The sequence below is a fragment of the Lutra lutra genome, chromosome 2 (genome assembly GCF_902655055.1).
Source record: "Lutra lutra chromosome 2, mLutLut1.2, whole genome shotgun sequence".
In the NCBI taxonomy this organism is placed as follows: domain Eukaryota; kingdom Metazoa; phylum Chordata; class Mammalia; order Carnivora; family Mustelidae; genus Lutra; species Lutra lutra.
In genome coordinates this window covers 142970095-142993584 of record NC_062279.1, presented here as the reverse complement: position 1 = coordinate 142993584, position 23490 = coordinate 142970095, and the positions used below count along the sequence as shown (strand labels likewise).

Genomic DNA, 23490 nt, shown 5'->3' with positions numbered 1-23490 from the left:
AAACTGCTCATAGCAATAAGACTTCTCCACGCTGCGTGTAGCTGTTCATTTTTTGTTTGTTTGTTTGTTTTTTTTTCTTTTTGCTGAGTAGCATTCCTTTGTAGGCATATACCACAATTTGTTACCAATTTTCCAACTGATGGGTACTTGAGTTGTTTAAAATTTCGTATACTATGAATAAAGCTGCCAGAACATTCTTGTACAGTCTTTTTACAGATACATGCTTTAATTTACCTTGGGCAACCTAGAGTGGAATCGCTGGGTTTGAAAGAGGATGTCCACCACCTCCATTCTGACCTCAGCCTATACTTCCTGATACATTCTTCTTTTCAGCTCAGCTCTGGCAAAAGACTGGGGAGTGGATGGGGAGTGGGGAAGCATCTGTGATCGGAACTGAAACTAGCTCTCAAGCAATAGCAGCTGCCCTGTGCAAGCAAGAACCGCCCCCCACCCCACCATTGGCCCCGAGACAATGACAATCTGACCTTCACTGCCCACCTGCATGGACCCACCAGCCTTGGTCCCACATTTTCTTCATATAAACCTGGACATATTCTCCACCCTTTGGAGATAGTCTGAGATGTTAGTCTGCTGGCTTCCAGATGGCGGCCTCACTGAAATAAATCCCTTTCCTGTTTCACCAGCACTCATCTCTCTGCCTGTGGATTTTATCAGCGACAAGTGGCCAAATCTGGTCTGCCTGGGATCCCCCAGAGCCAGGTGCTCGTGTACCCCTGTGCCCTAGCTACAGGTTCATAGAATTGAACCCATTGGATTGGGTCATAGAGTAAGTGTTTCCTGAATTGCACAAGAAACTGACAAAGGGTCTCGCCAAGTGGTTGAGTATTTTACACTCCCACCAGCAAAGTGGGAGCATTTTAATGGCTTCATATTTTTCCCAACATAGGACATTTTGAACCTAATTTTGGCTGTTCTACTGGGCATGATGTAGTGTGCTGAATATTGACAACTGTGGTGGACATCCTTGCATTCTTTCAAGTGCTCAACATTTCCTGGTTAAGTAGGATGCCAGTTCTACATTTTGTGTAGACGACCCTTATTCAATTGCAAAAGTCCCCTTCTAGTGCCAGGGGGCTGAATGATTTGTCACAAATGGGTGTTGGATTTGTCAAGCGCTTCAACTAGACTTATTTGTGAACGATATGTGTTCTTCTTTCTCTTTTATTCTATTAATAAAGAGAATTTCATCAATTCATTTCAAATATGAAGCCAAGCTTATTTATATATCGCAGAATTCTATTTGCTAATACTTTGTTATGGATTGTTGTGTCTGTGTTTGACACGGAAGCAGAAGCCTAGCTGAGGACAAAGCAGAAGTTAACCCTCAAACAACCCCCCACCTTCGGGGTGGGACTTGTGTGTTATTCTTCCAGGAAGCTCCCAACTGTCTTAATATCATCGCTTTACTAGAGCGGAAAACAGCCTCGACAATAGCAAGGCCTGCAGTATCCTGTGAGTCTTTAACATATGAAAATCCTTTTGAAACCTCCTTTTTCCTTACCTCCCCTAACTCCCATGTATATAATCAGCTTACCCCTCACAACTCCAGCGTGGCCACTCTTTCTGCCCAGGGGTCCTGTCCCCATGCTTTAATACCACTGATGAGGGAGCAGGAGGCTGGCTGAAGACAAAGCAAAAGCTGGCACCTTGCACCTCCTCTCCACCCGCTCCCCTAGGTAATGTGTGTGACATTCCTCAGGCACCCCTGACTGCCATAAAAGAGAAACAAATAGTTAACTTGCAGAGATCACAATCCTGCCAAACAGGAATCTCCCGACTATCTTGATGTTAATGGCTTGCTAAAAGACAACAGTGGTCTCCAACTTGTAGGCCCTCTTCAGCATATGAAAACTCCACTGAAACCTTCCTTTCCCTCACCTTCCCCCAACCGCAGGGTACATCACCTGCCGTCCCTCACAACCCGGGGCAGCAGCTCTTTCTGCCCACCGGTCCTGTCCCCGGGCTTTAATAAACCACCATTTTGCACCAAAGATGTCTCAAGAATTCTTTCTTAGTCATCGGCTCCAGACCTCAGCCCACTGAACCTCACCTAGGTTCTAGAACTTCCTCACCACCACCAATTTGCACCAAAGACATCTTAAGAATTCTCTCTTGGTCATCGGCTCCAGACCCCACTGCACCAAACCTCACCTCCAAAACCACATTAATAGAACTGCTTCTAGGCAGTAGAACATGAGCAAAAGTGATAGGCCTGGCTCTCTAACCACCTCCCCTGTGAGATCCTCAACACTCTCTCCCCTTGCGCCAGTGGGAAGTGATCTTGAAAGTCCTGTGTTGAAGATCGGGCAGCCCAGTCCCCATATCATGACCCAGAGGACAACTACCTGTTGGTCAGTCTTGAACAGGGAAGAAAATAAACATCTATCCTCTTGGGGTCTTTATGCACTTATTAGGTAAGAAACAGGACAGGTGCATTAAATGATGTAGTAAAGATGTTAGGGTTCAAAGCCAATGGCCAAGAAGGAATTCTTGAGCCATCTTTGGTGCAAAAAGGTGGTTTTAATAAAGCAAAGAGACAGGACCCTAGGGCAGGAAGAGCCACACTGGGGTTAGGAGGCCCATTATATACTTTCAAATTGGAAGAGGATTAGGGATAGCCTAAGTGTCTAAGGAATTTTGGAAGCAAGGTTTCCAGGACCTTGATGGGGCTAGCTGCTGTTGAGAAAAGGTCACTTATTACCATCTAATAAAACCTTAGTCATGAGACCCTTCAGATGTGTATCAGGTGGGCGTGGGCGTTGCGATTGGGGATGGTTGCCAACACATATCTTAGGAGACAGAGATAAAGGAAGTTTCCAAAGGAATTTTTATGTTAAGGCAGATTAACAGGATCCTGGGGGTCAGGCTAAGGTTGCCTTTTGCCCTCAACAGAGTATCAATATCAAGGCAGCTGAGCTCCTACAGGAATGTCACTCTGCCTGTTGCAAGGACTTGTCAGCGGGTTGTAGGTAGTAAAGAAATTGAGTTTTTCTTTTGCCTTTGTTTCCCACTTCATTAAAGACTAACAGCCAGGCCACTGAAGTACAGAGACTGAAGTTAATCTTTGCCTGAAAAGACTAAACCAGACAAACATGAAAGAAGAGCTCCCAAGATCCTGGGGTCAGGCAGGAAAGAGAGTAAGGCCCTCCTCCAGTTCAGGCACTTTAAGCACAGGGCACAATTTTAAAGGAACTACTGCTTCGGCCCAAGAGGCCCAAGTACTCTCCAGCCCCATCCTTGGTCCTTAACGTCCCTCCTATCCCAAGGCCTCCCTTCCCGGCACAACCCACCACCCTGCGAGGCCTTTCAGGTCACTCTTACTAGGTGGGTTCACCCTGTCTCTTCTGCCCCAAAGCCCCGAGTCAGTGACCCCACTGAACCATCTACTTCAAGCCCCTGAGGGCAGCTATCTGCAGCTCGCTCCAGGGCATGCCCACCCCACCCAACACTGGGTCCTTGGGTTGAACTTTACTGATTTACCAAAATTCAACAGGGCGGGAACGAGGCAGGTGCACAAATATCTCTAATACAAAAACAGCGTGGAGAGGAAATGTAGGGAGGTGGTTCAAAGACACCATAAGGGTGAAGTCCCCAGCCCCCACCCCAGTCCCCGGGAAAAGCTTCCGCGTGGCGGGAGTAAGAAGGCCCAGACTCCTGGAACCCCGGGCACTCAGCTTGTCTTCTCCTGTCAAGGGAAGGAGTGCCTAGCAGGGGCGACCTTCCCGCAACCCACAGGGACAAGAAAGGCTCCCATCACTGCCGCTGACACCGGAACCATCTGAGAATCGTCGGGGTTCCGGAACTGTTTACTCTTCCCGGGAAGCAGAGGGGAGGGGGACCTCTCCGACCATCCCGGAGTCAGGGAGGGGTCTTCACTCAACCTCGCAACCCCAAAAAGGGAAGCCCCAGCGCACTCGGCGCTCGAGGCCGCGGCGTGGTTGCCTTGGAAACGCTCACGTGCCTCCGCAGGGCTTCGCGGGCCTCGTAGTCCCCCAGCGGCTTCGCTCGGGCGACCCGCGCGGAGAGGGACTGCAACTCCCAGGAGGCCGCGCGGAGAGGCGGGGCCGACGCGCGGTGGGGCGGGGCCCCTTCGGCCTGAGGCGCGGGGTCTCCGCGGCCGGAGGAGAAAGATGGCGACGCAGAGGCTAGGAGCGGGGCCGCGCGGGCTCCCGCAGCCGCAGCTGTTGGTGCTGCTGCTGCTGCTCCTGGTGCTGCTGTTGCTGCTTGGGCCCTGGCCGGCGGCGGGCCACGGCGGTAAATACTCGCGGGAGAAGAATGAGCCCGAGTTGCCGCCGAAGCGCGAGCCCCCGAACTCCCCCGGCGGGGAGTTCCGCATGGAGAAGCTCAACCAGCTGTGGGAGAAGGCCCAGCGGGTGAGCGGCGGCCGGGGCCTCCCGTGACCCCGCGGGCCGGGGCGTCCACGTCTCCTGTGACCGCGAGGGGTGGGGGCGGGGCGGGTGTCCCGTGTGTCCTGTGACCCCGGGGCCAGTGGGGCCCGGGGATGTCCCCTGTGTCCTGGGTAGCGGGGCTCCGGGGCATCCTCTGTCTCCTGTGACCCCGGGGACGGGGTGTCCCCTGTCTCCTGGGGCCACGGGGCCAGCGAGGGCCGGACATCCTCTGTCTCCCCGGACCGGGGCGGGCGAGAGACATGCTGCGGGGTCGGGCATCTTCTATATGCAGGGCGATGGGGCCCGTTCTCCTTTAGTCCTGGGGCTTTGCAGGGCCTGGTGCTTTCCTGTCTCTCGTTCTGGGGACCCGAGGGGCTTGGGTCTCCTCTACTCGGGGGTCACAGCTCAGGCTGGCCCCGTGATTCTTGCGTTGGTATGCAGATGCCATGGTTAGGGTTGGGGGTCCTTTGAGAAGGCTCTGAAACACTCCTGGTCTTGTGAGACCCCAGTGGGGACCCGGGAAGTACTGTGGAGTTCTTCCGTTTGGTGTCTTGACTTTCTGTGACATTATCTGGTTCCTCTTTGATAGAAGTGCTTCGGAGAGCTAGCTGTAGGCCAAACGGGAACCAGGGCTCCTTCTGCCTGATCCTGTGGGTCTTGTGAAATCGTGACATCGTCAGTGTCTCAAGGCTGCTGAGCAGTGGGGGAACAAGGGCTGTTCTCAGAGCTTTGGGAGCTGAGTGAAGCCGAGTGTCTGGGGGTGGTGCCCACGTGCACACTGATGGTCCCTGGCCGCTGTGCCCTGCCTCGTGTTCTGGTGTTCTGGTGGGGGACACAGGACAGGGCTGGGGACATGTCCTGAACTGGCTCACAGAGCGCCAGTGCACAGCGTTCACACACCCAGTTCTTGGAGCTCCAAGCTCCTGTCGGGTTCCTCTCCTGACCTTGTGATTAGAATGTGTTGAGGTGTTGTCCTGGGAGGTGGGAGGGCCAGAAGAGGAGGGGAGACTGTGTTTCCCTTGTTCTCTGTGGGCCTCGTTCCTTTGCTGCGGGTAGGACTTAGGAAGGGCAGGTCGGCGTCCTGTCCTGTTCTGTCCTTGGTGCTGCCTTGCCGCGTACAGGTAAGACTGCTCCCATGTAGAGGCCTCAACCTCACGGTCTCCCAGGGAACTCCCCAGTGTCCACCTAGGGGCCAGCCTCCTGAAATTGTGTGCACAGTCGCTCTGCCTGAGTGCAGAGCCGTGGCTGAGGCAGAGGATTGAGTGGAGCCTGGTTCCCAGTGATTGTTTCATCACTTTGCTTAGATACGATTGACGTATAAAAATCTGTGCAGAGTTAGTACGTTCATCTTGGTGAATTTGACGGGAAGTACCCGCCTGGGAAACCATCGACATGTGTGGGCCGTGAACATGGCCCTTGTTTTGGAAGAGGCTTTCTTCCTGTGTGTTTGCTTGTCTCTTCATTCTTGATACTTTACCTGACTGTTTAATATTGAACACTCTGCTCTGCATTTGAGTTCTACTGACTAGTCCTCTTCCTGTGAGGCATTAACGTTTAACTGGAAGAGATGGAAAGAGTCCAGAGAGGGAGTGCTGAGTGTTTGCCCGGAGCTGTCTTTGCCTCTTTCTCGATGAGACCTGACCACCCCTGTGTCCGGGTGTTGCCACTGCAGGTGGCATCTGTGCTGAGCCCACCGGTATCTGCATTTCAACAAAAGGGCTGATGTTTGAGAGAGGCCCCGGGTAACTAGACCCCCAGGGGCTTCAGATGTGAGAAGCAGCGACTCACAGGGCCTGAGACCATCACACAGTGGGCCGAGTCTGCAGCTCCGGGGCTCCTGACTGGCTGTCATGTTGATCTCCCGCCAGGGCCCTGGGGAGGTGGACAGCAAAGGAAGTAAGAGGTGAGTGGGAATATTGCCCTGAGGTCCTCAGATCTGTCCCCCGATGGTGGAACTTGCTGGCAGGCAGAGAACACTGAGTCCCCAAGAGGGACACAGGAGCCAGTGCAGTGTCGCACTAACCAGAAAGGGGAGAGCTGGGAGCCAGGCCCTCCCTGGCCCTGGCTGTGGCTCTCAGTGCAGACAGGCCCCAGGCTTACAGAGGATAGATCCCTTGGATACCTTGGTGTCCTGGGCAGACTGAGGGCCTGCCCTTCAGCTGTGCACCACCCAGTGCCCTATCTGCCCTTCCTGGAAAATCCACATGCCCCAAACCACTGTCCAGTTCTTCTGCCCCGGGGATCCCACAGGTCAGGTGAGTCTGTGGCTCCAGCCTCCCCAGAGTCCTGGTGTTCTCCTGAGAGTGCCCACTGGGGGCATCCAGGCAACAGTGGGGCCTAGGACACAGCCTGGAAGGACAGGTGGGACTGTGTCAGCCTGGGTGCCCCTTGACGAGCCTAAGGCATCTGGGTGGGGACACGCAGGAGGCTTCGAAAGGAAGGGTTTGGGGCTCGGGAGAGGGAGTAGGAGCTGGAACACTGTGAGACAAATGCCTGCCCCAGGAGAGCCAGAGAGCCAGCAAAGGAGGGAGCAGCCCCATGCAGCAAGATCGAAGAAACTTTTAGAGCCTTAAGAGAGTTTCCCACCCTAGGCCCTGCTGTTTATTTGGTGCTGTCTTTTTACTCCTGAGGAACTTTCCCTGGCTAGTTTTCAAGCTGATGAAGGACGGGGCCCACATTTTCTGGGCATCTCCTGAGAGGCCTAACCGGAGCTAGGCAGGGTCACCACTATGACCCTTGTAGCTGAAAAAGCACGTTGGCCGCAGTCTGCCCAGCCCGTGTGGGTGGCAGGGGGCTGCTCTGTCTTGTAGCTTATCCAGCAGCCCACCGTGGTATCTCTGGGTGCCCGGGGAGCGCCGGCAGGTCCAGCCACATGAAGACTGGTGGAATGTTCTGGTTTGAGGGACCAGCTTGAAGCACTTCTATTGGTCTGGGCTGAGCTGACAGCAGTCAGGAGGAAAGGCAGGAGCAGGGCCCAGTTTCTTGGCCACTCTGGGCCTCAGGCTTTCGTCCAGAGCCTTAGGCCACCTAAGACGAGTGCAAGTCTCTTTCCGGCCTGAAGGCAGTGGGGGGGGGGTGTGCTGCACTTAGAGCCTTTTGTCATTGTGTCTTTAGCCAGTCCCTTGTGGGTGGGGCATCTGTCAGGCAGGTTCACAGACTGATCTTTTCTTAATGTGGAAGTTTGCTATAATTTAGTCCACTGTCCTCTGATCATCGTGATTTATTTTTTTATTGTACTTACATGACACAAGGAAAAGGTGATGGTTTCCTCCCATGCTCAGCATTCACGTCCCTCCATCCTCACACCCTAATACCCCGGGCCCCATGAGTGTCACGGGTCCAGGTGGCTGGTGGGACGTCCCGGTGTAGGAGCTGGCCCTGTGGCCTTAGGTGGGCTCAGAGAGAGGAGCTGGCAGCCAGGCTCAGGCCACTGTTGGCGGGCAACCCCTTGTGGATGTGGCATTTCTAGACCATGCCCGGCCAGGGAGCTCTTCCAGCGAGGCTCGAGAGCGGGCTCCCCGCAACCTTGCAGCGGGGCAGGCCACCAAGGGCTCTCCCGGGAACACGTGTGGGTTTTGACCTGCCAGGACCCTGCGTCCCCCTGCTCGTCTCCTAGTCACCCCTCCGTCGGGGTCTCCATCTCCCAGGTGGTGCTCTTGACTCATCTGGGGGCTGGTTGTCAGCATTGTCTGCTCTCGATCCTAGCTTCAGCTTTCCCCCGTGAAGCTGTCCGAGCTCCATGCAGATCTGAAGATGCAAGAAAGGGACGAATTCGCCTGGAAGAAGCTGAAGGCTGAGGGCCTGGACGAAGATGGAGAGAAGCAGGCCAAGCTCACGCGCAACCTCAGCGGTAGCTTTCTTCCCTATTCAGCGCGGCAGGGGGGAATGCGCGCTCGGCCCTGTGGCCCCGCGGTGGATGCAGCGCGGTTTGTGGCAGGAGTCGAGCGGGGCTGCCCGGCTGCTGCCTGTGCCACGGCTCACTTCTGAGGAGCCACCAGCCATGGCCACGGCGGCCAGCCCATTTGGGAAGGCCCTTGGCCAACGGAGGCGAGTCAGGACAGGGGTACCTGCGTGCAGTAACACACAGCGCTCAGGGCCCTGCAGCTGCTTGGCCCAGAAGGGGGGCCGGGGCCACCCCGCTGCCCATGGTCCCCTGGAGGAGACAGTGGAGATGTTCCCAGGGTCTGTAAATTCATGGGAAAGCAGATTTCACATTATCTGTAATGAAATAACTTTCTAACAGAGTGGAATGTGTGGAGATGGGAAGTAGTGAGCTGCTTGTTACTGTGGGTATTCAAGACAGAGCAACTAGTCTGCCCAATCCTCCAGGATGCAAAAGACATGCGTCCTCAGGATGGAGAGGCGTCTCAAGCCCCCTTCTCCGCCTCCCGCCTGTGGCACACTCCAGGCACAGGGCAGAACCTTGAGCTCACTGCCCAGGCACCCCCGTACCCTCCGCGTCAGCTGTGTCTCGGGGCCACTCCCACACTGACTGCCCTTGCCATCATCCTGTAGCGAAGAGCAGAGGGCAGAAGTCGTGTCCTCGACCTGCCTGCTGGCGTCCCGGCCTGCCACCCCCCCGCCTGGGGATGCAAACACACCCTCATCCGTCCAAGCCTGCTGTAGCTCCCTGCGGAGCCCCCCGATGGGGCTGGAGTAGCCATGGCTAGGTGGCCCCAGGTGTGGCCGGACCTGGAGTCCGCCTCGTAGCCCAGCCACCATCCCACACGTTCACAGAGCCAGACAAGGGCTTCCTCAGACGTGACACCACATGGAGTGAGCGTTGTCTGTGATCCTGAGCCCAAATGCTGTCCATCCACACAGGCCTCCGGGAGGCACTTGTCTCCAGGCCCAGACAGACGATGGATGCTGAGAGAGGGTGAGTGAGTGTCCGTGACTGAGCCCAGCAGGGTTAACCCTGGGTTCTCTGACTTAGCTGCTGACGTCGCCCCAGCTACCCTTCGTCCCTCACCGTTAGACCTCACGAGATACCTCCGAGGTCTTCAGGCCACGTTGTGTGGACCTGCTTCTGGGTGAAAACGTAGGTCTACTGCTGTCTCATACGGCCTCGTTCTAGAATGTGATGAGACACATGACAAACAGGACGGGGTAGCAGAAGGGTCAGGTGCACGGAGATGTGGAATCATTGCTCCCAGCTGGAATGCTTGGGGGCTACTCCAGAAGGCCAGGACAGGAGCCTGACCTGGAGTTACCCCTGAGGAAAGAAAGCTCTGGAAAGACCTGGAATCCTTGGTATGTCCTCCTTTCTGGAGAGAACCAGTCCCCAGTGGATGGCCTGGGGCCAAGACCGAGAGGAGCACAAGGGTGTAGAGAGGTCAGCCAGCTCCCGTCTCCCTCCCTGGTCTCCCGCCACCAGCCCTTGTCCTCCCGGGCCTGCCTTCCAACCCAATGTCTGAGTCTGGGTTCCGAGTGGAGCCATCTGTTTTCTGCTTCCTGGGTGCCAGGGTCATGTGGCAGAAGACTCTGGAGACTGGGAAGCTGGAGGGCCACAGCAGACCCTCTTGAGCATTTGTCCCTCACTGGGCAGCTGGCTGTCTCCAGGATGTGGCCCGTACCCTCCCCATCTCCTCAGCTCCCCCCACCTCAGGACCATTGACAAGGCTGAGCCACACTGAGGGGACCACAGAGTGCAGTGCGGTGGTCAGACCAGGACCGAGACATGAAAGGGAGGACCCAGGTGTAAGCAGGGCCGTGCCCCTGCTATGCACTAGCCCCGTGGGGAGCAAACCATGTCGAGTCCGCCATGTCCAGGCCAGTTTTGACAGAGAAGCCTGTCTCAGGATGGGTCGTGCTCTGTCTACTCTGCTGTCTGGGCCAGCTGCCCTCGCACTGGGCCCAGCATCCTCAGCGAGAGCAGCAAAGCTAGGCTTGCGCTTGTGGGGCCCCTTCCACTGGAGTGTTTGTTTCTGGTTCCAGTTCACGCTGAACCCCAACGGCTGGAATCTAGAACCTTCAGCCTTCCAGGCTGGTGAACGCACCCTGAGACGTGTGATTTGCCCTCAGAAGGGTCCCGTGTGGCAGCAGACTTGGAAGGCTGGGGCCAGGCCGAGCCCGACGACCTCGCTATCCCTCCGCCCTTCCTGCTCCCCCTCCCTGGGACCGTTCATGTGCGTGCAGTGCAGACTGGGAGGTCCGGCAGGCGTGGCCGGGATTAGAGTAACGCCTCCGATGTCTCTCCTAGTGATCCTGGCCAAGTATGGCCTGGATGGGAGAAAGGATGCCCGGGCTGTGAGCAGCAACTCCCTCAGTGACTCCGCCGAGGAGGACAGCCTGGAGGACCCCAGGCTGGAGAAGCTGTGGCACAAGGTACCCTAGGCGCTTCCTCTGGGCCCCAAGACCTGTACCCTAGCGTTGAGGCTTAAGGGGGCTGCTAGGGGCTGCTGCTGCTTAGGAGCCTGTTTCCAGGGGGATCTTGAGGGGTGGGGCTTTCTTCTTAGAACCCCAAGGCTGCTTTTCTGTGGTTGGGGCCCCTCCTGTGGGGCTTCCCTGCCTTGCAGGAGGGATGCTTGCCCACTCGGAGAAGGCATCGTGTGTGGCGGGCGCTGTCAGAGCCTCAAAGGACCAGATCGGGCTGGGCGATCTGTAAACGGCAAAGCTTACGACAGCCCATGGGCCACGTGTTGTACGGTGTCCACTTGGTTTTGGAGTCAGAGCCTATGTGCTGTCTGGTTCGGAAAGGCGTGCTCACGGGGCGGGTGTATGGGGGCTGGGCTCCTGTCGGGTACAAAGCCCGGGTGGGTACGGGCAGGCAATGGCTTGATACTACGGCCGCAGCGAGTCACTTGCTCCACAGCCCTTAATCTCCCAGCTCCTGTGCAGGTTCTGTCTGGACCGCACTGAATTAGAATCAGAATTTGCACACCAGCCCATCGTCCTTGGTCCAAGGGAGAGGCTGCAGCAGCAGGAAGGGCGGGTCCACTGTGGAGAGTGCCCCGTGGCCACCAGGCTGAGCCCCAGGACTGCGTTCTTTGTGAATCACCACACAGCCCCACAGGGCAGGTGGATGACGACTTGGAGACTGGCCTGAGATCCCTCCCAGGAGGGGACACTGCCCCGCCCCACCTCCTTGGGGATCCTGCAGCTCCTACTCTTCGATGGCTATCACCTCTCCGTGGAGCCTGGTGACGGGTCCTGCTTTGCCCTGTAGTTGAAGGGTCATTAAGCAAGAATACGGGAGCTAGGGTCCTGCCCGATATGAGGAGAGCTCAGCAGCAGCCCCCATGGAGTCCCGGCGTGCGGCCTGGAGGAGTCACCCCAGGGCATGGGCTGGCTCCCATTGTGTTCACTTCCCCCAGGCAAAGACATCAGGGAAGTTCTCCAGTGAGGAGCTGGCCAAGCTGTGGCGGGAGTTCCAACACCACAAGGAGAAAGTGCACGAATACAACGTCCTGCTGGAGACGCTGAGCAGGACCGAAGGTGTCCCCCTCCCGCCCTCCTGCAGGCAGCTCTGGGGGGTGTGCCCTCCCTCCCTGTGCACCGGGTCCGTGGGTGGGACTCCCCCATCGGGCTCATTGGGGCACCTCTGATGATGTGAGCATGCTGGTCAGATGCAGGGACATGGGTCACAGGTCGCCGTGGCTGCCCTTCCCGAACAGATGCAGATGCCACCCCAGCATGTGGTGTCACCCCCGGGGACGTCAGCAAGCTGGGCGTGGGGGCATGGGGTCACCATTGGCCCAGGGCATTTCTGCTGCAGCAGGCGGGGTCCCCAGCATCAGCTCACAGCCACCCCTCTCGGTGCCGGTCTCATGCAGAAATCCAGGAAAATGTCATCAGCCCGTTGGACGTGAGCCGCGTCAAGGAAGACTTGCTGCACAGCAAACACGCGGAGCTCAAGGACCGGCTGCGAGGCATCAACCAGGCCTACGACCGCCTGCGCAAAGTCAGCCACCAGGGCTACGGCACCGAGACCGGTGAGTGCATGGCACGCTCCCTGCGCTCAGGCATCATCGCCGTGTGTCCCATGCATCCGTGATGCAGTCCAGGCCCCCTGTGGTGGGCCGCTATCTGCCCTGCTCCCGCCCAAGGCCTGTGAAGGTATTGGGGAACACTGCGCAAGGCTGCCCCCCTTCTCAGGCTTCCTGCGTGCTCACATGGTCTCCAGCCTGAGCGTGCAGAGCGGGAGCACAGCAGGTGCTTCTGCTAGGGACGCAGCAGGTCAGGAGACCTGGAGTGGGGCTGACCGTTGCCCCTGCCCCTCCCTACCCGAACTATCCCCTCCCGGGATCCGCACCCAGCCAGCTCCTGTCTCTCCCATGGTCTGCCGTATCCTTCCAGACATTCTCTGTGAGCCTCTTGAGGTCCCTAGGCAGGAAGGGGTCAGTGGAAGGAGGGGGTGCAGCGTCTGGCGGCATGCCTGCGGGGTGGGGGGCAGCTCTGACCAGCCTGCTCCCCAGTCTCCTCTGGGGAGGGAGGAGGGGTGAGTGGCCCAGGTGGGCACTGTCACGGCGTCTGCTCGGGAGTGCTGGCCAACGTCAACAGGTCCTTTCCGTGTGCTTTGCTTCACTTTGGAGCCAAAAGGACAAGCAGTGGCTTAAACCTCAACCCAGAACTGTGGGTAGATTGACACAGTCCTGGCCCAGAGGCCCCAAGGAACCCTGACAGCTCCTGGTTCCCAGCCCCCTCCCCCAGCGAGGGGCTCTGCCACTGGGCCCCTCCCTCTCAAAGGTGCAGGCCAGCGAGAGTGTCGCCAAGGCCAGGTTCCAGTGATGCCTGGAGCTGCAGACTGAGCGTGCATGAGAACAGCCCTCCATTTGCTTCCAGACAGCACTGGACACCCACACGTGTGCATGCAAGCACACAGCATGTCCCTGTGTATGTGTGTCCAGATGTTCACACTTGTGGTATCATCGGCCCCTGGGCGTCACAGGAGCCGCCACACAATCACCAGAACTGCTTTTGCTTTTCTGCCAGAGTTCGAGGAGCCCCGAGTGATCGATCTGTGGGACCTGGCCAAGTCCTCCAACTTCACTGAGAAGGAGCTGGAGTCCTTCCGGGTAAGGAAAGTGCTGGTGATGCCACCTCGCGTTGTTTGGCAACTCCTGTTGTCGCACTTTGTACTAATGTGGAAAAGACTCTGAACCGTGGTGTGAGTGGCAGACGGGCAGAACCCAGCAGTTCCTGGGCCTTTTTCCTTATGTCCTGCATCCCTTTGCCATGCTGGTTGGCGGCTGTGGGGCACCACCGTGCCCACATCTCTGTGGATGGTGCTGGCCTCTGGTGGTTGGAGGGTCTGGCCCCGGGGCCGTCTGCTCAGCTTCGATATGCTGGCTGTGAGGACGGACAGCTGGGGTAGAAGCCCACAGGTCGAGAACAGAGCCTGTGTGGGGTTCTGTAGCGGCCCTGGAGGGAAGGGCCTTTGAGTTGCTGGAGTGTCGCCTCCTGGGGGTTGTGCTGTAACCAGGCTGCTACAGGCCAGTGGATCAGGTCAGAAGCGTGTGGGCAAGAGGCCCCTCTTGGCTGGGGGAGCCTGCCATGGGGGTTCCAGCTGGGGCCTGTGGAGGGAGAGGTCATTCTGCCATGTGGGTCCTGGAGGCCACTGCTGCGTGCACGTACCACGGGGCCCACGGTCACAGGGGCAGGGAGAAGGGTAGGAAAGGGGATAGCTGTGTAATGGTGGGGATGGGGGCCTCTGAGGGATCACTGGCAGGCAGGAGAGGCAGGACACTAAGGAGACACAGCAGGGACATCGGTGACTGTCCAGCAGAGGTCCCTGTGTCAGCTTCTGCTGGGAGCTCAGCCCAGTTCACAGGGACGCATGTTGTCAGCCCTTGTGGTCCCCAGGCAGCCCACTTAGGCCCACCGGCAGTATGGACAAGGTCACTGCTCAGCCAAGACCGGGCTGTCGGGGGCCGGCCAGCGAGACCAACCCAAGAGCACCGAGCAGGCAGCTGGGGTGGGGTGGGGCAGAAAGGGCCGTGTCACAGAGCCTCGGTGAGGTGGTGGCTGCAGCTGGTGAGACATAAGGCCATGGGGACAGCAGAGAGGACAGAGCAGTGTGGTTGTGGCTGAAGTCCCAGTCCAGTGTCAGGCTGGATGTGGGCTCAGGGCGAGAGGGGATCAGGTTCACCAAGGGGCGGCGGCAGGCCCGGGTGCCAAACGTGGGTGGGGGCCCCATGAAGGCTATCCACTCGTGATGGCATCTCTGGTGGGTTGGGGCGCTCTCTTTGTGTCCATGTGCACTGCTGCCTTGTCAGGGAGCAGCAGGGACGGCACCTGGAGCTGTCCCAGGCAGGGGGCACATTGAGGGGCTCGGGGTCGCCTCTGAGTCCCCTCAGAGGAGGCAGTGCCCGGCTTCCCGCACTGAGCTCTGGCACCCAGCCCTAGGTGTGCCGCGGCCGCCCGGGTCCTGAGGGGCTGGGGAGGTCGACTGGGGACCCCAGAGCAGCACGAAGAGTCCAGTGGGGGGACATTCATCTATTTAAACATTCTAGGAAGAGCTTAAGCACTTTGAAGCCAAAATCGAGAAGCACAACCACTATCAGAAGCAGCTGGAAATCTCTCACCAGAAACTGAAACACGTGGAGAGCTTCGGGGACCCAGAGCATGTGAGCCGGAACAAGGAGAAGTACGCCATGCTGGAGGAGAAGACCAAGGAGCTGGGCTACAAGGTCTGTGTGCCTTGGGGTGTCCCCTGGCCCCACATGTGTGCCGATCCCTCCCCTGCTGGCGGCAGGTGGTCATGTAGAGCTGTGGGACACCTCTGTCCCAGGCTTGTTCCCTTGGCCTGGTGACCCTGCACAGGGTATGCATGTGAGGCAGTGGCTTTGGCACACCTGCGTGTGCCCAGGAGGACAGTCCCCTGAGAATCCTGTGAGGTGTGTGTACAGGTTGTGTTTTCTCTTGTGGGAATGGGGACCGTCCCAGGGCAGCAGCAGGTGGCTCGAGCAGGATGGGGTCATTCCAGGGCTGGTCAGGCTGTTTGCGGTGACCCACAAAGCAGGTGCCCATCCAGGCATAGAAACGGGGCTGGCCCCCATGGGAGAAAGAAGCAGCAGGGCCGCGTGGACGCTTGGAGGGGCCGGAGGACGCACAGTACAATCTGGAAGTAAATGAGGTGGGTCATCTCTAGAGAGAGCAAAGGAGGAGAGATCCTCTCGTGCATCTCACTCTGGAGCCACAGGGATGGACCAGTCATCCAAACAGGTGAAACTTTAGTGAGCCAAGGGGGTCTTGACCCAGGGGAGGGGCGCGGGGTCCGGGCCCACCTGGCTGCCTGTCGGGGAGGAGGCAAGCACCCCGCGTGGGAGGTCGGCTCCAGAGTGCCGCTGCGGGGCAGGAACCTGCAGAGGGGAGTCCGGCTGTGATGGGCAGGGGCGGGCTCAAGGTGGTCTCTGCCTCATTACCGTGGCAGAAACACACGTGTTTGGGACTCTGGGCTCCATGGGGCTGGGGTGCTGGGTGGTTCCTGGAGGGGCCCAGCCAGGTGACTTCTCTGTTCTCTGCCTCTCTGAGGGGCTGGGGTGGAAAACGTCTGTCCGTGTCACCTGCCCTGTGCAGTGTTTTTAGCGGGTAGTGGTGGTCTAGTTGCGAGAAGCGGCTTTCATGGTTGATTTCCTGTTTCCGGGCGGCAGACTTGCCGATCAAGAAAAGCAAGGCACTTGGGTCCCTTCTAAGACCATGTGTCTAGTGATGTCGGGCAGGTGGCCTCTGGGCTGACGCTGGGCTGACGCTGGGCTGTTGTTTTCAGGTGAAGAAGCATTTACAGGATCTGTCAGGCCGCATCTCCAGAGCTCGCCACAACGAACTCTGAAGGCCACAGGAGGCACCAGCGGGAAGAAGCGGGGCGCTGGGCATCTGCCTGAGCATGGCCCAGGGACCTGCGGTGGCGCTGGACACAAGACAGGACCTTGGACATGGCGTGTGGGGCCCGGCCGGGCATCCTTCACGCGGAAGGACTGCTTCCGATCCCCTGGGTGCCCAATGAGCCATGTATCAGACTCGTGTGAATCTGTCCCTGCGAGTACCGTGTCTTTAAAAACATGTCACACGGTGTCAGTTGTCTGTGATGTGACCTGTCCCTCGGTGGTCTCTCTACATCTGCATCTTGCTCCTCTTCCACCCTCATCCCGCATCTTTGCTGTGTGAGTGTGACATGGGCGGGACCAAGGGCCTCCCAGGGCCACTGTCCCCTGGGTTTGACCCCTGAGAGCAGGGTGGATTGAATTTCGAAGGGAGGGGTGACCTCTGGCCCAGGCCTGCTGGGGGCTCATACCGACCCTGCTGGCGTCTCCTTCCCCACCTCAGAGATCAGGCCCGGGGGTCTCCTGTGTCCAGTGAAGGTGGCTGATGGTCTCACTGAGGTGGGACAGCTCCACGGGGACACTCCCCTGACTTCACTGCAGGCAGTCTATGTGGCGGTCTGATACAGTTCCCAGGTCTGAACCTGGAAGAGGCTTGATCCCAGCACCGCACTCGGCAGTGACCCCGTCCCGGCCTCAGGTGTTGGGATCCCCCAGACACAGCTATCCCATAAGCTGTTATTCTGAGAATCAAGTCCACTAGGACCCCATGTGTCGGGATGCAGTGAGACCAAGCAGGGATGTGGTCCCTCCTCTGTGGGCCACTGGGCACAGGGCAGGCCTTGCTGCCGTCCTCTCCAACACCAGAGCCTCACCCTAGGCCTCCACATCATGCCTGCCACAGACCAGCCTGGCTGTTGTGTCCCTTATGGCCAGGCCTGATGAGCAGGGCAGGGTGATGGGCTGCTCAGGAGGCGGCCCAGGACTAGAGAAGGACTCGCTGTCGGGCTTCTGCAGTCCTGGGGGCTCCGAGCTCTGGGGCACACGCTCCTGTTCTCTGAGTGCCCCTGTGTGGGGTGCAGGGCCTGGGAGGGGGTTGGGCCCAGGACAGGGAGACCAACAGTCCGGGACACTTGACTCCATTTACCATCTCAGGAACCGACAACAAGAGGGAGCCCTTGGCCTTCAGACATGAAGGAGAACCAGCTGGGTCTCAAATTTGTCATTGTCTCTGCCCCTGGAGGCAGCAGGTATGGGGGCGGCCCCCCAGGCAGGCAGGGGGCCAGTGGCCACACTGAGATTCTGAGTGATTGCTGTGAAGTAAAACGGATTCATAAAAGGTCACCAAATGCTTGTGGCTCAGCCCCCCCGAAAAAGTGCCCAACCCCAGGTCAACAGAGATGACACCACTGAGCTTGTGTCCCCACTTGTGTCCAGTCCAGGTACTGGAACCCAGTTCCCATGGTGCTGGTGTTACCACTGGGACCTTTGGGTAATGAGATCATGGGGATGGAGCCCTCAGGATCAGTGTCCTTAAGGCCCCGGAGAGCTCCCAGGCCCTCCATGCAGGTGTGAGTGTCCACAAACCAGGAGGCAGCCTGGGCCAGACAGGCTCTGCCTGCACTGCGATCACATCCAGCCTCCAGGACTGAGAAGGACAAGTGTGGTTCTGGCCCCGCGGTCTGTTGGAACCGTTCACACCATGTCGACAGACCCCAACAAACCCACATTCCTGATGGAGCCAGATCGGGTGGTCTTGTTGGATGGACCTGAAATGACAGTGCCTGGCTGTGTGTGTGTTGGGGTGGGGCATCCGCTTCTAGCCACTCTCATGATTTGGCCACAATGTCTCATGGACATGTGTCCCTTCTTCAGGGCCACGCAGTGTTCTGTAGTAGGAATGTGCAAGGTTGTCGAGTTGTCTGCGGTTTGGGGTGAGAGCACAGCTGGGAGGGCTGTGGTGAAGGGTCCTGTGTGCACCCATGCATGCGCACGCACACACACGCACGCACACACGTGTGGCTCCCCGGAATGATGGGGATGGTCCCACAGCGTGGCTGCCTTGGCGCAGAGTGTGGTCCCAACTGGTTTTATGGAGGGCCAGGGCCTGTGCCTGCCACTGACCCGCGGGATGGCACACGTTCCTCTGTCTTCAGTCTGTGGTCATCAACGTTAACTGTGCTCGTTCCAGGTCTGGTTGCGGAGTTGCTCATCTCCGGGCAGGGGATGACTGTGAGAAGTGCGGAGGGAGCACACGCAGAGCACAGGTGCGCAAAGCCGCGCTCCATGTGCGCTCACAGCTCCACATGCCTCTGTGGCCATACCAGCTGCCTACCCACCGGGCAGCCGCTGCCTTTGCTCACCGCTGCTTGCTTTCGCCTATTTCCCACACAAGGGACCAGACCAGGAGGACGTGTTGGCACGTCTGTTCTTTTCCGCTCCACGTCTGTGTGCTTCGTACAGCAGTGGACTCCACTCATCGCTGGAGGGTTTTCTGGTGCCTGGGCGTCGTGCTGTGAATCCTGGTTGCCCACCGATGACCACTCGTTAACTTACTTGGAAACATTGGCACCATTCTTCACACACATTTTCCTCTGTTGGTTCGGTGCCTTTGTCAGAGATCAAGTGTGCATGCGGGTGTGGCTCTGTTTCTAGACTGTCCATCCTCAGGCTCTCATGGTCTTGGTGTAGCTTTCTACTAGAGCTTGGAGTTGGGCGCATTTTCCTCTTTTTAAAGATTCATTACAGGCATTTTGTGTTTCCATATACACCTTAGAATCAGCTTCGCGTTTATTTAAAAAATGAGTAGAATCTTGACACCTTGAATTTTTATCACTGGGGAGAATGGACGTCTTAGTATCGGGTCTAACGAACCTTTCTGTTCCATACCCGTTTACTCAGCCTGTCTCGCATCTCTCTGGACATAGACCCTGAATGTTTCCACAAGATTTATTCCTAGGCATTTGGTGTTTTCTGCTGTTGGCAGTAGTACGTTTTCATTTCTTCATGGGGTTGTTTTCCTGTGATGACCTTCTGTCCTGTGGCCCAGATCCCAGCATATCTGCACACTAGCTTGTGTCTGTCAGACGGCAGTCTCGCTTCTCCCTCGAGCACCGTGCCTTCTCTGTGCACACTCACCCGCTTATCCAGCCCAGTGTTGAGTGGCTGGGGCAGAGGGGACACCCCTCTCTTCCGATCTTCACAGGACACATTTAGCCTGCCGGTTAAGTGGTGCATGACCTGTGGAGCTATATGAATGCTTTTATAGATCATGGGGACTCCTAGCTTGCTAGTTTTCATGAACGGGTATTTAAAGTTGTCACGTGCTTTTCATGCATCTACTGAGATGATCAGAAAGGTTGGCTTCTTGACTGAGTTACTGTGGTGAACCTCACTGATTTTCGAACGCTAAAATAACCTGTATTCCTGGACGGACCCTGCTGGCCATGATGATGGCCCTTCCTTGGCACAGCCGGATCCAATTTGCTGATGGACGTTTGCTTGTCTCCCTCTGAGGGATACTAGCCTGTGCTTCTTGCTCTCATCACAGGCCTTCTGTCACGTTTGGTATCACATCAGACTGAGAGGAGTGGGGAGCCCCCCTTCCTAGGCTCTGCTGTGGTGTGTGTGTACTTGACCTTCTTTCTTTCTTCATGTGCAGTGGCCTTCATGGGAGCCATCTAGGCCCAAAGCTTTCCTCGTGCTAGAGTTTTATATTAACTTTTCTGTTTCTAATACTAATTACAAGGCTGTTTGGATTGTCTAATACTTCTTGTGTCTTTATGTGTCTATCAAGGAATCTCATCTGAGTTGTTAAAACAATTGGTGCAAAGTTATTCCCTTAATGTTTGTTGGATCTGTGGTGATGCCCCCTTTTTGTTCCCTATCTCGGTAACTCCTGTTCCCCTTTCCCGCCCAGTCAGTCTAGCTAAGGCTCCATCAAGTTTTAAACCTTTTCCCCCCGAACCAGCTTCAGCTTCACTGATTTCCCTCTGTGGTTTGCTAGCTTTCTTTCATTGGCTTTCACTCTCTCTGCTTCCTTTCTCTCATTTCTGTTTAATTTGCCGCCCCTGTGCCAGCTTCTCACCACAGAAGCTCAGGTCCCTGATGAACACAGATGGACGGACTAACAGCCAACAAGCATGATCCTCTTCATGCCCTTTAGAGGAAAATATGTTCTTAATACATATGGAATATTTTAAAAGCTGATTGGCTCAGGACACAAAGCAAATCCCAGTAACTCAGCAGCAAAGTCAGTTGACATGAATCAAGTTCTTTAACCTCATTGCAGCCAAGCAGGGACTCGGTAACAGAAAGACAGTTAAACTAAGTACATTCAGGAAGTTTAGGGGCGCCCGGGGGGCTCAGTCCATTAAGTGCCAGCCTTCAGCTCAGGTCATGATCCTGGCGGTGGGGGGAGTGGGGGGGGGGCCCTCGCTCAGCAGGGGGTCTGCTTCTCTCTCTCTCCCCCTCCCCTGGCTTGTGTACTCGCTTGCTTGCTCATTCTCAAATAAAATTTTTTTCAAAAAAGTATATTCAGGAACTTTAAAAATACACATGGACCAAAGAAGAACTGACACTAGAAGTTAGAAAATACTTTTAATTGAATGGTGGCAGAAGTACCACATGCCAGACTTCAAGGATGTGGTGGGGGAGCTTTTGGGGAAAATGTTGAACCACAGAAGCGCTTGACAGGAAAGAACCAAGGGGTTTCCAACTCTAGGCCTGGCAGGCTTGGGTTGGGGGCTCTAACTCACTGAAGGGAGCCCCTGCACTGCGGATAAAGCCCTTCTCCTGAGGAGCAGTGGAAATCTGATCACCTGCGAAGGTGTGACCGAGGTGGGATGGACCACAGTCGCCCAGGAACATGGCCATCCAGGCACCCTGGGTTCAGGGCCACGGGCTCGTGTAAGGTGGGAGTCTAAAGGGAGAACCTCCATATGAACCTGGACCCCTTCTGCCGCCCCAGGAAAAGGGGGGCTGGCTGGCTCCTGTGCAGAGGGGGTGGAGACAAGGGCCAGGCCCCGTGACTCACTCTTGGGCCTTGGGCCACGAACAGTGGTCTAACCCTCCAGGGCCTCTGGACAGGCATGAGCTAAAGACCCGTCTCTGGAAGCAACTGTCTGCCGTCCTTCTCAAACAAACCCAAACATAAGCATTCACAAACACTGACTTGACCAAAACCAAGCACAGAAGACAGCAAGGCCCCGGGAGTGAGAACGCAGGCATCACAGCTCAGGTAGCCCCTTGAAGACATGAGAGATCAGAGTGACTGGTGACAACCGTAACGTGACAGAGAAGTCCCGCTCCGTTCACAGAACAAAGGACAAACTCAAAATGATTTCCAAAAACAGGAAGCCTCAGAATCACCTCACAGAGTCAAAGAACCAAATAAAACCTCTAAAGTCTGGAGGAAAGAACTAGAAACCCCTAGTTTGAGGAGAGATTCTCCTAGGTAAATGGAGTGAAGCAACTTGTTAGGTTTGGAGGGAAAGTGGACCTCACACCATATGCAAAAAATCATTTACAGTGATTCATAGGCCCACATGTGAAGCTAAAATTGTAAAGCTTCTAGAAAACAGGAGAGCATCTCTGACCCGAAAGTAGACAGAGACATCTAAAACAGGCCACAAAAGCCTCCAGCCATCAATGATAAAGGAACAAAGAAATTGCACCTTTTCAGAATCAGAAACTTCTCATCAAGATGTATCATTAAGAGAGGAAATCAGACAACCGGAGAATGAGCAGAGGCCATGCTGCCCACGTCTGAGACGAGGCTCAGACCCAAAGTTCTCCAGCCCAGTGTTTTCATGGACAGAGGAATCGAACAGGCCTTTCACTGAAGAAGATATTCAAATGGCCATCATCAGTCATCAGAAAAATCCAAATTACTACAATGAGCGTGCACTAGAATACTCCCATTGCTGGTAGAAGGTGCAAAATGGCAAAACCGCTGTGCAAAACGTCGGCAGTTTCTTTTTTGTGAACATTGGCCTGGGCCCTGCAGTTCCTCCTCCGATCACCTGAGTTTCCAAGGGACTGGAGGGCAGGTGCCCACAAGAGGCGCCTGGGTGGCTCAGTCATTAAGCATCCGCCTTCGGCTCAGGTCATGATCCTGGGCTCCTGGGATCGAGTCCCACATCGGGCTCCCTGCCCCTCGGGAAGCCTGCTTCTCCCTCTCCTGCTCCCCCTGCTTGTCCTCCCTCTCATGCTGTCCCTCTCTCTGCGTCAAATAAATAAATAAATAAAATCTTAAAAAAAAAAAAAAAAAAAAGGCCCAGCACAAGAGAACTGTCCAATTCGCGTTCAACTATCTCATTCAAAACCAGAAACAAGCTACAAGTTCACCCACAGACAGACAAAACATTCTGGTGTGTCCATGTCATGGAATGTGCAGTTACCTACATTGTTGGAGAACCTCGGAAACGTTCTGAGCCAAAGAAGTCAGCTGTCAAAGAGACAGAACGAGCTGCTAGGAATGGTGGTCCAAACAGTGGTCCCCTGGCAGGGTGGGAGTTGCCGCCAAAGGGCTGGAAGGAATGTCTGTGACTGCAAGTGCCCTCTGCTCGTGGACAGTGGTGACCTGTGGTTTTCTGTTTTTAAGCAAAACTAAGAAACCCCTCAGAGACAAAAGTGCATTGGAGCGACGACGGGACACCGTAAGAAGCCGGGACGAGCTCGGGAATGAGCTTCTGATGGCAGAGGTAAACCACCCTCGCAAAGACTCAGACAGGCAAGGGGAGGAAATCTCACGAGGAATCACAAAAAAAAGAGGGGAAACCATACACGAACTCAAAGGGCAAGCAGGAGCTCCATGCTCGGAGCAGGACCCAGGAGAGGCCAGAGAGGAGACGTCAGAATGTCCAAGAAAAGCCCTTGTAAGTGAAGAGCAATTTCACAGAACAAAATGCTCCAGCAAGAGATGAAAGTAGGAACTGCAAGGTTTAAAGGCGACGGAGGCAGAGACCCGGTTCCAAGTATGGTGAGAGGAGAGAGGATGGGCCTCAGCACTCAGGATGGCTCTGGACAGGGCCCTTGCAGGGTGCGGCGGGGGAAGCGTGTAGCGCTGACATTCCAGAATGAAGTCACTCGATCCAAGCCTGTATCTGAGGGCCCCAGGCCTCCGGCAGTGTGTGCAGCGCCACCCGCCCAAGGAGGGCCCCCAAGGGCACGGGCCAGGCTGCAGGGGTCCTGGCCAGGCCACGTCTCACCTCTCGGCAGAGGCGAGGAGCCCTTCCCAGGCACAGGTCCAGGCCTGGGCGGGACTGGGAACCAAAGTGTTAGTGGGACTGATGATCGCTGGGCCTCGCACACGTGGC

The 23490-nt window shown here is 56.4% G+C and overlaps 1 protein-coding gene across 1 annotated transcript; it reads left to right on the top strand.

Annotated features, from left to right (window-relative positions):
* The first annotated feature begins 4092 nt into the window (after nucleotides 1-4092).
* Nucleotides 4093-16424, top strand: LRPAP1 (LDL receptor related protein associated protein 1). Its single transcript, XM_047718744.1, has 8 exons — nucleotides 4093-4394; nucleotides 8115-8259; nucleotides 10612-10736; nucleotides 11726-11846; nucleotides 12185-12343; nucleotides 13344-13426; nucleotides 14864-15040; nucleotides 16120-16424. The coding sequence occupies exons 1-8, from the start codon at nucleotides 4152-4154 to the stop codon at nucleotides 16180-16182; spliced, it is 1116 nt and encodes a 371-aa protein (XP_047574700.1). The 5' UTR covers nucleotides 4093-4151; the 3' UTR covers nucleotides 16183-16424.
* The last annotated feature ends 7066 nt before the right edge of the window (nucleotides 16425-23490 follow it).

Excerpts from the sequence above, each read along its gene's own strand:
- LRPAP1 (XM_047718744.1), top strand. The coding sequence starts at position 4,152 with ATGGCGACGCAGAGGCTAGGAGCGGGGCCGCGCGGGCTCCCGCAGCCG. Across the intron at positions 4,395-8,114 it reads TGTGGGAGAAGGCCCAGCGG|CTTCAGCTTTCCCCCGTGAA; the intron begins GTGAGCGGCGGC and ends TCTCGATCCTAG. Across the intron at positions 13,427-14,863 it reads AGGAGCTGGAGTCCTTCCGG|GAAGAGCTTAAGCACTTTGA; the intron begins GTAAGGAAAGTG and ends TAAACATTCTAG.